General features: G+C 37.9%; 1 protein-coding gene across 3 annotated transcripts in view; it reads right to left on the bottom strand.

Annotated features, from left to right (window-relative positions):
* The window catches only part of BCAT1 (branched chain amino acid transaminase 1), a 151,853-nt gene that overhangs the window by 60,422 nt on the left and 78,267 nt on the right, over positions 1 to 13,164 (bottom strand). The window contains exon 11 of one of the 3 annotated variants that reach the window (XM_073877848.1): positions 4,018 to 4,208. The exons of the other annotated variants lie outside the window; for them this stretch is intronic. Coding sequence (XP_073733949.1) covers positions 4,203 to 4,208 — 6 coding nt within the window. The 3' untranslated portion in view covers positions 4,018 to 4,202. Of the gene's footprint in view, positions 1 to 4,017; positions 4,209 to 13,164 lie in introns of those variants that run through there. 3 annotated transcript variants of the gene reach the window in all.

The raw sequence follows: 13,164 nt of genomic DNA, 5'->3' as shown, positions 1-13,164 counted from the left end.
AAAGAAAAAAAGAAAGAAAAAAGCAGTGGAACTCTTTTAGGGAATAAAATCCAGTGGAACCTCAATGTATAAACAAGCTAAAAATGAGTTGCTGTGTTGAAGCAGGCATGTAGAACTTCATCTAATAAATTTCTCCTCTGTTGAAACCCGAGTTTCCTCAGACCACAGTTTGGAGATCATACCTATCTGAATGCATGCTTATCACCTGGGGATGCTTGTTGAAAATGCAGATGTCCAGGTCCCAACCCCAGAAACTCCCATTCAGTAGGTCTGATATAGGATGTGGGAATATTTATTATTGAAATGCCCTCAGGGATTGTGATGCATAACAAGGTTTGAGAAGTGCTAATAAAGCTACCCAGTACAAGTTCTCTAAGCTCAGGGTATTGGATAAATTCTACAAATAATGTACCTCTACAGGTGTTTAATAAAGTAGATCGTGCTATAGGTTGATGTGATAAATAGAGGCAATCAAAAAAGGTTAAAGGTTTACAGTTAAAGGGTGATCAAAACTTGGCCTGAGGATTTGGTAAAATGAAAAGAAAACACAGGTGCCCTGGAAGAGAACAGAGTAGCATCCCCTCTCCCCTGTGCGGCAGTCACCACAGAGAGTGGCTAAAAACAAGGGCCCCTTGGGTGCCTGGGTGGCTCAGTTGGTTAAGCATCTGCCTTCAGCTCAGGTCATGATCTCAGGGTCCTGGGATCGAGTCCTGCCACGGGATCCCCGCTCCCTCTGCCTCTGACCCTCACCCTGCTCGTGTTCTCTCTCTCTCTCTCTCAGTCTCTCACTTGCTCTCAAAAAAGAAACAAACAAGCAAAAAACTCAAGGGCCCCAGAGTTCCATTCCTGGGCTTGAATTCATGTGAATTCATGCTCGTTCACTTAGCTGTTTGGCCTTGGTCAAGTTTTTTAATTGAGACACAAGGAAGTACAGGAGTCACAGGAACAGTGGGTAACTCCTAGGGGGACCCCAGAAGCCACCATGGTTGATCTCAGCTGCCACCTGAGAATAATGGCTCTCCCTTTCTGCACCCTTCAAATCTCATGTAAATGTCTGTCATTTAGCAGAATTTAACCTAGAAACATATTGGAAAGGGATTCTGAGAATTTTATTTTCAGAGTTCTCCCTTGCAGGAGAAGAATGGAAAAGCAGACAGTGGTGGGGCTGATTGCTAAACAGACAATCCAGTGTACCCATGTCTGTTTCCCACATTTCACTGTCTCTGACTCTGCTCAGTCACCCACCGTGTTCTCTCCTCCTGCTGGTTCTTACCAGGCTATTAAGAGTCCAGAATTTGCCATAGCCGAATATTTACACTTTGCCTACCACAAATATGAAAGCCACAAAAGTCTGGCAAGAAAATAACTGAAAAGCAAGAAATACCATACTAAGTTTCATAAGGGCTTACTACCTGATTTCTGTAGTGAGAAGATGACCTTATTTCTCTCAGGCTCATGAGCACATAGTAATTTCCTCAGCTAACTTACACTATATTATTTTACCCTTCTCAGACAAAGAGAAGTCCATTTTGAGAAAATGTTATAGCAACATTGCCTCAGGCCACTTGAGATATGAGTTGATGGTTCTTGACCGTGTGTAATTGGTACCAATATAACTCTATGCCCTACCAATATAACTCTGCACCATCATTACACAAATACACACCAAAACAGTCATGTTTGGAAAAAAGAGAGACATTATACCATGATTTTTTTTTAAGATTTTATTTATTTATTTATTTGAGAGAGAGAGAGAGAGAGAGAGAGAGAGCAGGGAGATCTGCAGAGGGAGAAGGAGAAGCAGGCTCCCCACTGAGCAGGGAGCCCAATGTGGGGCACGATCCCAGGACTCTAGGATCATGACCTGAGCCAAAGGCAGACACTTAATGACTGAGCCACCCAGGTGCCCTTATACCATGATTTTTTAAAGTAAGTCCAAATCCTTATCTGTCTCTGGGTCCATATTCTAAATAAAATCAAGTTAGAATTAAACTGACATCCCATCCCCTTTAGAAGAGGACTGATGTACTTAACCAATACATAGTACTGTGTACATTTTAGAAATATATCCAGAACTCACAAAGCCATGTTAAATTGGTAATTAAGTTAATTGGCAATTAAATCCTCTTGAGAAATGACAAATTCCCTGTACATATTGTAAAGTATAGACAAAAATAAAAACCATACAAAAGGATAAACCAAACCATGTCAGCATTAGGGAGAGTTTCAAATATACTTAGGAACCTAAATGCACAAAATGTCCATATAAAAATTTCTAAGATTTTCACTAAATAGTTAAAATATAGAAGCACTTCTAGAGACATGTGCACACAAAGCCTGAGCAATAAAACTATCAAAAATAATTATAAAGTCATATGAGGTGTTTCAAATTGTTACATCTAATGTAAAAGATTTAATAGTGGGGCACCTGGGTGGCTCAGTCAGTTAAGCATCTGACTCTTGATTTTGGCTCAGGTCATGATCTCAAGGTCCTGAGACTGAGCCCTTCATCCGGCTCTGTGCTGGGCATGGAGCCTGCTTGAGATTCTCCCTCTCCCTCTGTCCCTCCCCCTGCCTTGGGCACCTGCAAACACACACTCGCGCTCTCTCTCTCTCTCAAAAATAAATAAATAAACAAATAAATAAAAATAAAAGATTTTATAGTAACTTCAAGATAATTTAAATGCTAATAAGGAGACAATAAAAGAGAACACACCTCTCTTAAAAACTAGCTAGTGAGAGAAGGATTCAGAGAATGTAATTCTTATTTGTGAGAAACACTCTGTTATTTTTTAGATGTTTAACTTCTTAGAGCAAGAAACATTGCAGCTTATTCTTCAGTCAAATGCAAAAAAAAAAAAGCTTTTTTTGCATTTAATCGTTGGTTGCTTCAAAAGTGATTGGTGATTGCATTTTCTTTGGTCAAGTTGTCCTTGTTTCCATCACAAAGGTTAAGCATTATCAAGTCACTTGAGAAGAACGATCACATCCTTTGAGAATTTGGGTTTTTTTCTTCTTTTTCTATAAGCTGAGCAATATTATGCAAGTTTGTATGTTTATCACCAAACTTAGTTTAAAAATAATCAACTACTAAATCTAAATAAGTAAAATTATTTATGTAACACAATATTTCAAGTTTGAATGATTTTCCATTTATTTCTATGTAATAGGACAATGGCTATTACATTGCAATGATCAAACTGAATACTTCTTGGTAACCAAAGAGGAATCCTTAATCTTTCCTTAACAATAGTCAAATGGGTCCCATTTTTCTGCCTCTAGAAATTAATCAATGCTCTTGGTGTTTAGTTGAAATACTTCTAAAACTCCCTCATAAACCAATTACTCATAAAAATAAAAATAAGGTGGGGCGACTGGGTGGCTCAGTTTTTAAGCGTCTGCCTTCTGCTCAGGTCATGATCCCAGCGTCCTGGGATCGAGCCCCGCATTGGGCTCCCTGCTCAGTGGGGAACCTGCTTCTCCCTTTCCAGCTCCCCTGTTCTTGTGTTCTCTCTCTCGCTATCTCTCTATGCTGAATAAATAAAATAAAATCTTTTTTAAAAATTTAATAAATAAATAAAAATAAGGCAAAATTAAGGCCATGAGGACAGAGATAATACATTGATAAGCCCTATACTTGTCTGCTACCTGGTATGCAAAAGGTACTCAAAAGCAAGTCAAGAAATCGGTATGGGCCTTAGGAGACACAAGGAGAGAAGAATGCCAAAGAAAGAATATTTTAATTTTTATAAGTGAACCCCTAAATATCTCAAACAGTGCCTTAGTGAAAGCCCATTGGAGAAAATACTTTCTTTTTGCAATATTTATCCACAAAACTTGTGACTTATGGGCCTTAGGCAAACATTCTGTGCAAAGATGTACTCTTTCATTTTGTGTGGAAGTAAACAGTAATTAGGTTAACACCTAAACATAGCCTAAATTAAGTAAAAATAAAATGTACTTCCTCTTCACAATCCATCAACCACGTTATTGAAACATTCTTTTCACACACTTGGCCCTGCCTCTTTGTTGCCTATTTCTTCATTCCTCTTCTGCCCACCCTGGTATCCATTCGTTCATTCTCACCACCTATGTGTGTTGCATGTGACACCTTCTGTGTTCCCTGGTTTACTGCTGAGAATTTCATGCGGAGCATCTGTTGCTCAGATGTTCAGTTCCTTTCTGTCTTAATCACCTTTCATTCAAACCTAGGAAGAAGAGAGTTCATCTCAACTCACACGAACTTACAAAATCACATTGATAAAATTCCATCTTCTGAACTTCTCTGCTTTTCCTAAAGGAGGAAAAAATACGCACATCCGTTAAACTAGAGGGTCCCTGTATGCAATCCACAGCTATAAACGTATCAGTTCCCTCCAGTGCCATAGTAGGGCTATAAAGTCAAAATTGATAAATATAAGAAATTGGCTAAAGGTGTATTCTAATGTTAAGAGGAAGTGAGAAATCTCTGGGAAGTTGTCTGTCCAACTATACTCCTAAACTACAGCAGCGGAGCCACATAATCTAAGAAGCATTCCCAAATTAATTCTACCCATTCTTAACAAGCCCTGGTAATGTTTGACTTTCCTTAGGCTTCTTTCCTGCATAAAATTATTAGTTTCTTGAGGAAAAGACATCATTTTCTGTTTACTAGACTGTAAGAATTCTCAGAGACTTACTGTCAAGGACTAGGGCTTGAAAGATAGAGAAAGGATGTAGAGAGAAGTCACTGATTAGGAAGTGTGAAAATATACAGCAGGAGCAATATTGCTTTGTATTGGGTAGAAACAAGTCAGACCTCAAAGCTAATTTAAGAAAGAAATGCCTACATGGCTTTTTGAAAGTAAAAAAGCAATTTATGTCTACTTCAACAACAACAAAAAACCCTATGCAAAGTCTGTTATAAAGAATAACCCTGAGTGATTCTGGCAGCCAAAATCAATGAGGACCACTTTAATACCTGGAGATAAGACAAGTTTTAGACGTTAAGTGAAATGAGTAGAAGTTGGAAAGTGCATTTTATCAGGAAATGTATGCTCAAGCTGCTCAGGCAATGAAAATTAGATTATTTTAGAAAAGCCAAAATAAGGACAAGATAAAAGTGAAAATAACAGAGGTTGCCTGGAAAGGCTTCAAAATAAAATATTAATTTCAACTCTTACTGGAGGAAGGTACGGAAACTATACTCCATAAAATTGTTCATCATCTTCTTCACATTGAAGAATGCCGATTTCTCTATTAAAGGACCGATTTTGCATGAGGACAGATTTTGCTCTTTGAAGAGAACAAAGTTACTCTTTTACCTTTAAAAAGCCCAAAATACTGAGCTGTGAGATAAGCTACAGCAGTACTAAACGTGGTACTTTTTAGACCATGCTGAAAAGTACAAGCTTTTAGGAGCTTACATCCCAAACCAAACTAAACAAATCTAGTAACACTTAAGGGGGGGGGTTTTAAGTGACACTTAATGGAGGGGGGACACTCATGTATGACCAACTTTCATACAGCTATAACAAAGGATAAATGAGAGTGAGCATTTAAAGCTGTAAGGGTCAATATTAAACACAGAGAAACAAACTGGTTTATATATTTTTAAGATATTGTTTATTTGTTTGTTTGTTTATATGGAGGTATAACTGCCTTGGTCCATAATTAAAACTATAAAAGTGACACTCTTATTAGGTTATATCTATCTATCTACCATCTATCTATGTGTCTGTCTCTCTATTCATACAATTTAATCCAGGTATTTGGTTTCTAAGTGATACTACAGGAGGGGTGTGTGTGTGTGTGTGTGTGTGCACATATGGAGGGAAAGTGCTCAAATTAAATGCCCCCAATGAAAGGATCTAAGTGAAAGCTATAGCACTATTTTGCTTAGTTTCATCTTCCAAAGATAGATTTACCTTAAAGAGCCATATTTTTCTTAGCATAACTAATGCTGCTGTTCTCATTTGGCAATTTATTAAAATCTTTTTGGACTTGATATAGTTGTAAGTTGTACCTTTTCCCTCTCTCACAGTAATGTTTCATGTCCACTTACTTATAGGAAAAATGATATTTTATTTATTGGAAAATATTTGCCTTCAAGCTCCAATGGGTATCAAGGTAAAACAAGCTACAATTTACCAAAATTACTTTAACTGCATGCCAGGAAAAATCTAAATCTGGGGAAAGCTAAACCAACTGGGACGTTTCAAGTTGAGAAAGGTAGTTTGGAAAATAGAAATTATAATTTTCAAACAGATATTAGATGTGATAGTTTTCTGGGTATTCTTCTGGACTAGCACTGAGTTGATTCATAGAACATGGAATCTGAAGAAGACTTAGAGATTACTTGCTTAAACTCCCTACTCTCCCCACTTTTTGTTGCAAGAAGGAAAATTGTGATGGCTAAACTATCACCTAAACAAAGACCTCCCCATTCTCAAGATGTAAAGCAAAACAAAACAAAACAAAACAAAACAACCAACTTTAATGCATGAGACAATTTTATCATTGAGAACAAAGGAGGAACAACCCATAATATATACTTAAAGCTAATGAAAGAAATAATACCAATCAAGAGAAAAACTAAATTCAGTGGCTTATGTTACTTGTCTGTGATTTACTATTTACTCTATTAAAAGTGACTCCAAGAGCATTCACAGCTACTACTGGGGTGACAGGGGGGGTGGTTACTATCATAAATATCTGATCTGTAAAGCACACATTTAAAAACATATATTATAATTTATAAAATAGGAATAGAAATATATATATGTATTTATACTCAGGGAACAAATCTCATAGGAGCTTATTCTCATATTTGAATTCAAAAGACTCTTAAAATTTTGGTTTAATGTAACAGTTGCAGGAATACCACAAGCATGTTCATGCTGGTCACTTTCTGTCAGAAATGATCAAGGAGAGAGGAGCCTAGTGGACAAAAGCTGTTTAGTGAAAAAATGCATATGTTTTTACAGTTCTTTGAAGCAGACATAGAGCAGTTCATTATCTGAAACTTCTAAGCAGTGTAACTTCAGCAAGTGGAAAGGCATTCCCCAAACTTCCATACTTGGAAATGCTCACATGAATTGCAAGAACTAGAAAGCTGGACAATAAGGAAACACCCAAGATACAGCTGTTGATGTGAACAAAGTGTTTTACAAACAGGGACATTAAACACCTCTGCTAAAGTCAAGTTGAAAGGAAGCTGTCTAAAATACACAGGCCATCGCTGTGCTGAGCAATAATTACTCATTCATTTCTCTTGTTGGCAATACATCGGTGGCATTTAAATTCAAGGAAGCCGAATGCTCAGTAGAGCCTGTTGTTCTGTTTCATATCTGGGTAGTTCATTTTGGGAGAAAGCCTGCACATGATGTATGATTAATAATCCCTTGTTGAGAATGTGTCCTGGAGAGCTGGTGACCCTCTTAGAGAAAGACTTTTTGTTTGCTGTATCTAAAGGCTTAGGTCTTGGGCAAAATAATGGCCTGCTGTGGCTTATTGAGTCTCTCTCCTAGAAAATTCAAGCAGACACCGCAAGTGTGGCAGTGGTTATAACCTTAAAGTGAAGAGTTATGTTAGGAGGTTTCCTAATAATCAGCTTGTCACAGACTGCAGCTTAAGGCCATGGAGAGTTGAGGAGCTAAATTCATTTTTTCCCCCTTCTATAACCACAACACCTGGACCACTCCTAACAAAAATAAAGAAGAAAGTTCCCTAAGAGCATTTAATTTCCATTCCATATTCAGATTTCTCCAACTTTTCCCAAAGGTCTTGACAGCCGGTTTTGGTTCCCAGCCAGAGTGTGATTGATCATCCCACATGGCTGTTGATTTATCTCTAATATCCTTATAAATCTTCAGCAACACCTCAACACCGCCCCCTGTCCCTGCTTTAATTATTCTAAACTGAAATTATTATTATTATTATTATTATTGAAATGATTGTAGAGTCACATATTACATGTAAGAAATAATACAGAGAGATCCTGGTTATACTTGACCCAGTTTTAGAAATACTATGTTACAAAACTGGAGGATTCTATCATAACCAGGATATTGATACAATCCACTAAGCTTATTCAGATTTCCCTACTTTAACTTGTACCTGTGTGTGTGTGTGTGTGTTTTGGTTGTGTACCTATATTCATTTTTAAATAGTCATTTCGGCTAAAATGTATGGAGTGCCTGCTATCTGTCTGGCACTGTTCTAAGTGCTTTGCATGTGTAATCTCATTCAATATTCATTAAGTACAGTTCTTATCCCCACTTTACAGATGAGAAAGGCTGAATGACTCGGTAGTGGCAGAGCAGGGCCAATTTACTTGACTGTCGTGCCACATGTCTCCTAATTTCAGAGCACTTCTTTGTACACAACATACAACCTGGTGGAACTAGACTGTTACAAGGGGAACGAGACTGGGAACATGCTTCTAAAATAGCCATATTATCACTGTCCCTCATAGCAGATTTTTAGAACTGTGAAAGTATTCCTTATAATACTCTGTGGTGGATACATGACATAATGTGCTCGTCAAACCCCTAAAACCATACAACACAGAAAGTGAACACCAAGTAGATTTTAGTTCATAATAATGTATCAATATTCGTGTCTGTTGTAACAAATGTACCACACTACTGCGCCTGGGTGGCTCAGTTGGTTAAGCAACTGCCTTCGGCTCAGGTCGTGATCCTGGAGTCCCGGGATCGAGTCCCGCATCAGGCTCCCTGCTTGGCGAGGGGCCTGCTTCTCCCTCTGACCCTCCCCCCTCTCATGTACTCTTTCTCTCTCTCTAATTCGCACTCTCTCAAAAATAAATAAATAAATCTTTAAAAAAAATAATAGGAGAATGGGGGGATGAAGAAGTACATGGGAACTCTTTGGACCTTTACTTAATTTTTCTGTAAACTCAATACAGCTCTAAAAAAGAAAGTCTGCTAATTTAAAATACAGTTTTTAGAAAGTCGATGGCTCTTTCCAATGGACTCAACAAAGTAAGTGAAAATACTTTATTGTTGGAAGTCTCCTAACTGTGGTCACTGAGCCTTTTATATTTCACCAGCTGCCTTATGTTATCCGAAGTGGCAGGAAAATAGTGACAAAAACTCAGGCACTTAGAGGGTGCCTTGGGGATACGGGTGGCTTTTTCTCCCTTCCACTTCTTCCCCCTGCACCAACCTCAGCAGCTGAGCAGAACAAGGGCAGACAGAATAATGTGTCTGCAATTCCCATCCATTCCTGGGCCCTGTGGAATTTGAACTTCTGCTTCCTGCATTGTCACTTGAACATTAAATCTTAAGTGTCAAAATATTCCTCAAGGCAGAGGGAGGACTTCACCATGGTATCCCCAGATCTCTTTTCCATACTCTTTTTTGGGAGCTCTGAAAGAAAATTTTGCTACTGCTTTCAAAAATATTGTTTTTATGTTCCTGTGGAAATTCACAAAGTGAATATTATATTTAATCCTTACCACAAGCAGAAATAGTTATTTCTGGTGGAAATAATATTAGACAGGACCATCATGGAAAATATTATCTAAACTTTTATATGGGGTAAGATACTTACCTTGCACCTCAAAAGGATTGTACACATACAGCATTCAGGAAAATTGCTAGTGACTGCCCACTCTGGAACTTGTTCCTTTGACAAACATGCTATGCTCTCAGGCAAATTGTACCACCATATATTATCATATAAAACCAGAGAGACAAATTAATCTTAGCAGCTATTTGGAGGAAGATATCTGAACATGCCTCACCCTCCTCTGCCCCAAATCACAATCCAATATTAACTCATAATCTGTTTCATCATCTTTGGTAATTGTACCTTTTGAAGATAATCTATGAATATGCATATGGCCTTTAGGCACTTTAGTTGCCATTTCATCCAATTAACAAATAATTAAAAATGCTTCATGTGAGTACCTTTCCCCAGCCACCTTTCTTTTATCACCAAAGAGTCCTCGGTGCCAATAAGGATGACATGCAGGAAGCGGTCCACATCCATGGCAGATGCCAGGTGTCTCAGAGGCAGACACAGCCAAGTTCCTTTGTCACTTGACCCTCTAGACTTGGGATTTAACGATCTGCTATTCTCCCTTAACTTGTCAACTAGTTTCCATAGGACTAGTCATGAGATCTTCCCAAAGTGTCAGTGTATGCTAGAGTTATTTTCAGGTAGAGTTCATGCGTGGATTATTTTCACAGGAAACAAGGAGTAAATCATATTTATGGCTAAACTGGTGGTGATATATATCCCTTCACAGACACTGTAACCAGCCTTTTTTGCACTCATTAATAGGAGGAATTGGGCATAACTAGCCTCAAGAAATAAAACCTGACTTGACAGAATAATCATATAAATGTATTTTAAGAGATTTCTTTGTTCTGTAACAACCAAGAGGGAGGTTGTTAAACTATGATAATATACAACCCTCAAATCTCAATGACTCCATCCAGGTTTATTTCTCATTCGTGCAACATGTCCAACATGGGTTGGCAGGGGTCTGTGCTTACTTTGATCTGCCAGGGAGCCAGGATGACAGAGGCCACATGCTAACTCATGATTCCATAATCACTGAAGTAGGAAAAAGGAAGTTTGCAGTTGAGCACCACCAATTAAATGCTTCCACTTGGAAGTGACTTGTGTCACTTCCACTCACATTTTATGGGCTGAAGCAAGTCACTGACCAAGTTTAACTTCAGTGGGGCAGGAAATTGCAATCTTAACAGGGGTCCAGAAGGAGGAAAACCAGAATATTTGTGAATAGTTCTAATTATTACCATTCTGTCTATTTCCTGTGACTGACACATAGGATTTTAAGAATACAATGTACTTTGGTGACATTTGAGAATTTAGCATTGAGTGTTTCAACTACATGTAAGTGACCCTGAAGGTCTAGGACAAGCTCTAACATCGTATGAGGGAACAATTCAGCTAATGACTTAGCTTTGTGATTCTCTACTTGTTACAGTCACTGTAATTCGGGGAAGGTGATTAAAACTGTATCTCTTATAAGCATACTTGGTTGTCCTTTATGAAAACTTTTATTGTTTTAGGAACTAAAAAAGTCTTTGTCTTCCTCTGAAGTGTTGGTATATTTCCAGTTGTAAATCAGTTAGAATCTGTTGATTTTGCACAGAATCAGGTCACAAACTTTGAATTAACCCCAAGAGCTAATATGTTTTCGTATTTGCCTTTAAACTTGTTTTCTCCTTTGTAATTAATTTTAAAATAATGGCATTATATTTGTCCTTGTTATAAACGACCCCAGGCCTTTTGGTGAAAGAGATTGGGAATGAATTCTTTTTGAAAACAAAACAAAACTAAACAAAACCCCATCACTTTGTTTAGAAACAATACTTTTCCTGGAATTAGTACGGTTGGTAGAGTCCTATGTATGTAAATAAAGCACCAGCAACAGGGGAAATCCATTTGTTGATAATACAAAGGACAAAACATAAGTATATTATGATTCTCAGAGCTAGCTCTTACTAGTGGGAAGGACATCTTGCTTCCCACATGTTTTCCATCTGCCAAAAATTCTGCTACAGGTATATACAACCTATTTATTTTATTATTAGAAATTAGGCTTGAAGATAATATTTCTTGTAGGAGCAACATTATGACTTAAACTTACATTAAAAACTATGTGATGATCTTGAAGAGGGGGACCTCCTAGTGGTAGAGAGGGAATTGCTATAGATGAGAGGATATCCAGAAGATTAAACTTTCAAGGTAATATTTATTGAAGATGTGATGTGGACGCAAGAATGATAAAGAATTCATGTCTATAATGTTTTGGATTTTGTGTATTTCTTAAGAGTTTTTTTAAGTGGATGATTACCTTCAGAGTCTCTCCTAAGACTCATTTTTCCAACAAGTAAGCTCTTAAAACAGGGAAATTAAGGAGGAGGGAAGGGATGGAAAAGATCATGGAAAAGACTGAGTCCTTTAATGACAGATTTCTCAGAATTGAGGGGGCTGAGAGCAAGAAAGGACTTTAGGGGCCCACAAGTGGAAGCCCTTCTTTTTAGAAGAATTAATCTGTTTGAGATCATGTAGCCAGTGGAGCTGGTGGAGGACACAGGAGTAAGAATCTCAAATCCAGAACACCCGACTTCCATCTGTGCTCAGCATTACACAACTTCTTTGAGTTTCCTTTTTGTTTAGTCACTGGTAGCATCAAATTTCATTTTTGTGACAAAAGATCATCTGTGAGTTAGAAGTACACCTCAAAATGATATTTATTGGCAAACTGGAGGACGTATCTTAAACCAGGATGCTAATGGACAGTGATTCAGATAACCACCATGACCAAAAAGAAAAAGTCACTGAAGAAATAAATGCAATTGGTTACCTAGAAGAAGCAAAGCAATGTAGGAAGAGGAGCATCATATCAGGAAGTACAACAGGAATGCCACTTAAAAGGACTGTGTCCTTTCCACTGACAAGAATGTAACTAAAGCTCATTGTCCAGGTGCAGAGTCTGAAGGGTGAAAGAAGCAGAGAGCTTTCAGAGGCTTAATAGAATAGGCACAAAAGTTGAAGAGAAAAAATGAGACGCAAAGAGGAAATTAGAATCTCACCTAGGGAAGCAAAAATTGTTGATAGCTGAATAATAATATTATATCATATGGGAGAATGTTATATGGGGAAACTTAGATTTTCTTCAGTTTGTAGATGCCTGTCTGTAGATAGAATATGAAAATGTCTTTGGCATCAAAAAGGACTTAGACTTGAGAGAGAGAAAAATCTTAACACTTTAGACATTAGAATGGTCTCCAAAAAGGGCCAGCTGCTTTTCCTGTTCTGGAGATAGCTATAAAGGAATAAATTCTTCATATCTTGCTGATTTAGATGCAGTCCAGCCCAATCTAAGAATTACTTCTGGTCTACAAATGTAACAAGGAACCATGTTTCTGGTAAGAGCTAACCCTAACTGACTTGATCCTCAACATCCTAATTTCAGATTCTAGGAAACCTAGACTCAAAACTGGGGAAGGATAACTCCCTGGGATCACTTGGGCCAAGGGCTGTACCTACGGTACCTTGCAAGAACACTTGAGTCCCTCGGGTTATCAGCCAACCGTCATTGGCAGAGAACTCACTTTAATATAAAAGGAAGCACTTATCTAGCTTAGTATTCCAAGAAACTTAAGAACAGCTGCAACT

The sequence above is a fragment of the Callorhinus ursinus genome, unplaced genomic scaffold, assembly GCF_003265705.2.
Source record: "Callorhinus ursinus isolate GAN/ISIS: 27379988/994484 unplaced genomic scaffold, GSC_fseal_2.0 scaffold27, whole genome shotgun sequence".
In the NCBI taxonomy this organism is placed as follows: Eukaryota; Metazoa; Chordata; class Mammalia; order Carnivora; family Otariidae; genus Callorhinus; species Callorhinus ursinus.
The sequence above is the reverse complement of the archived record's forward strand: the minus strand, read 5'-3'. Positions and strand labels throughout refer to the sequence as shown.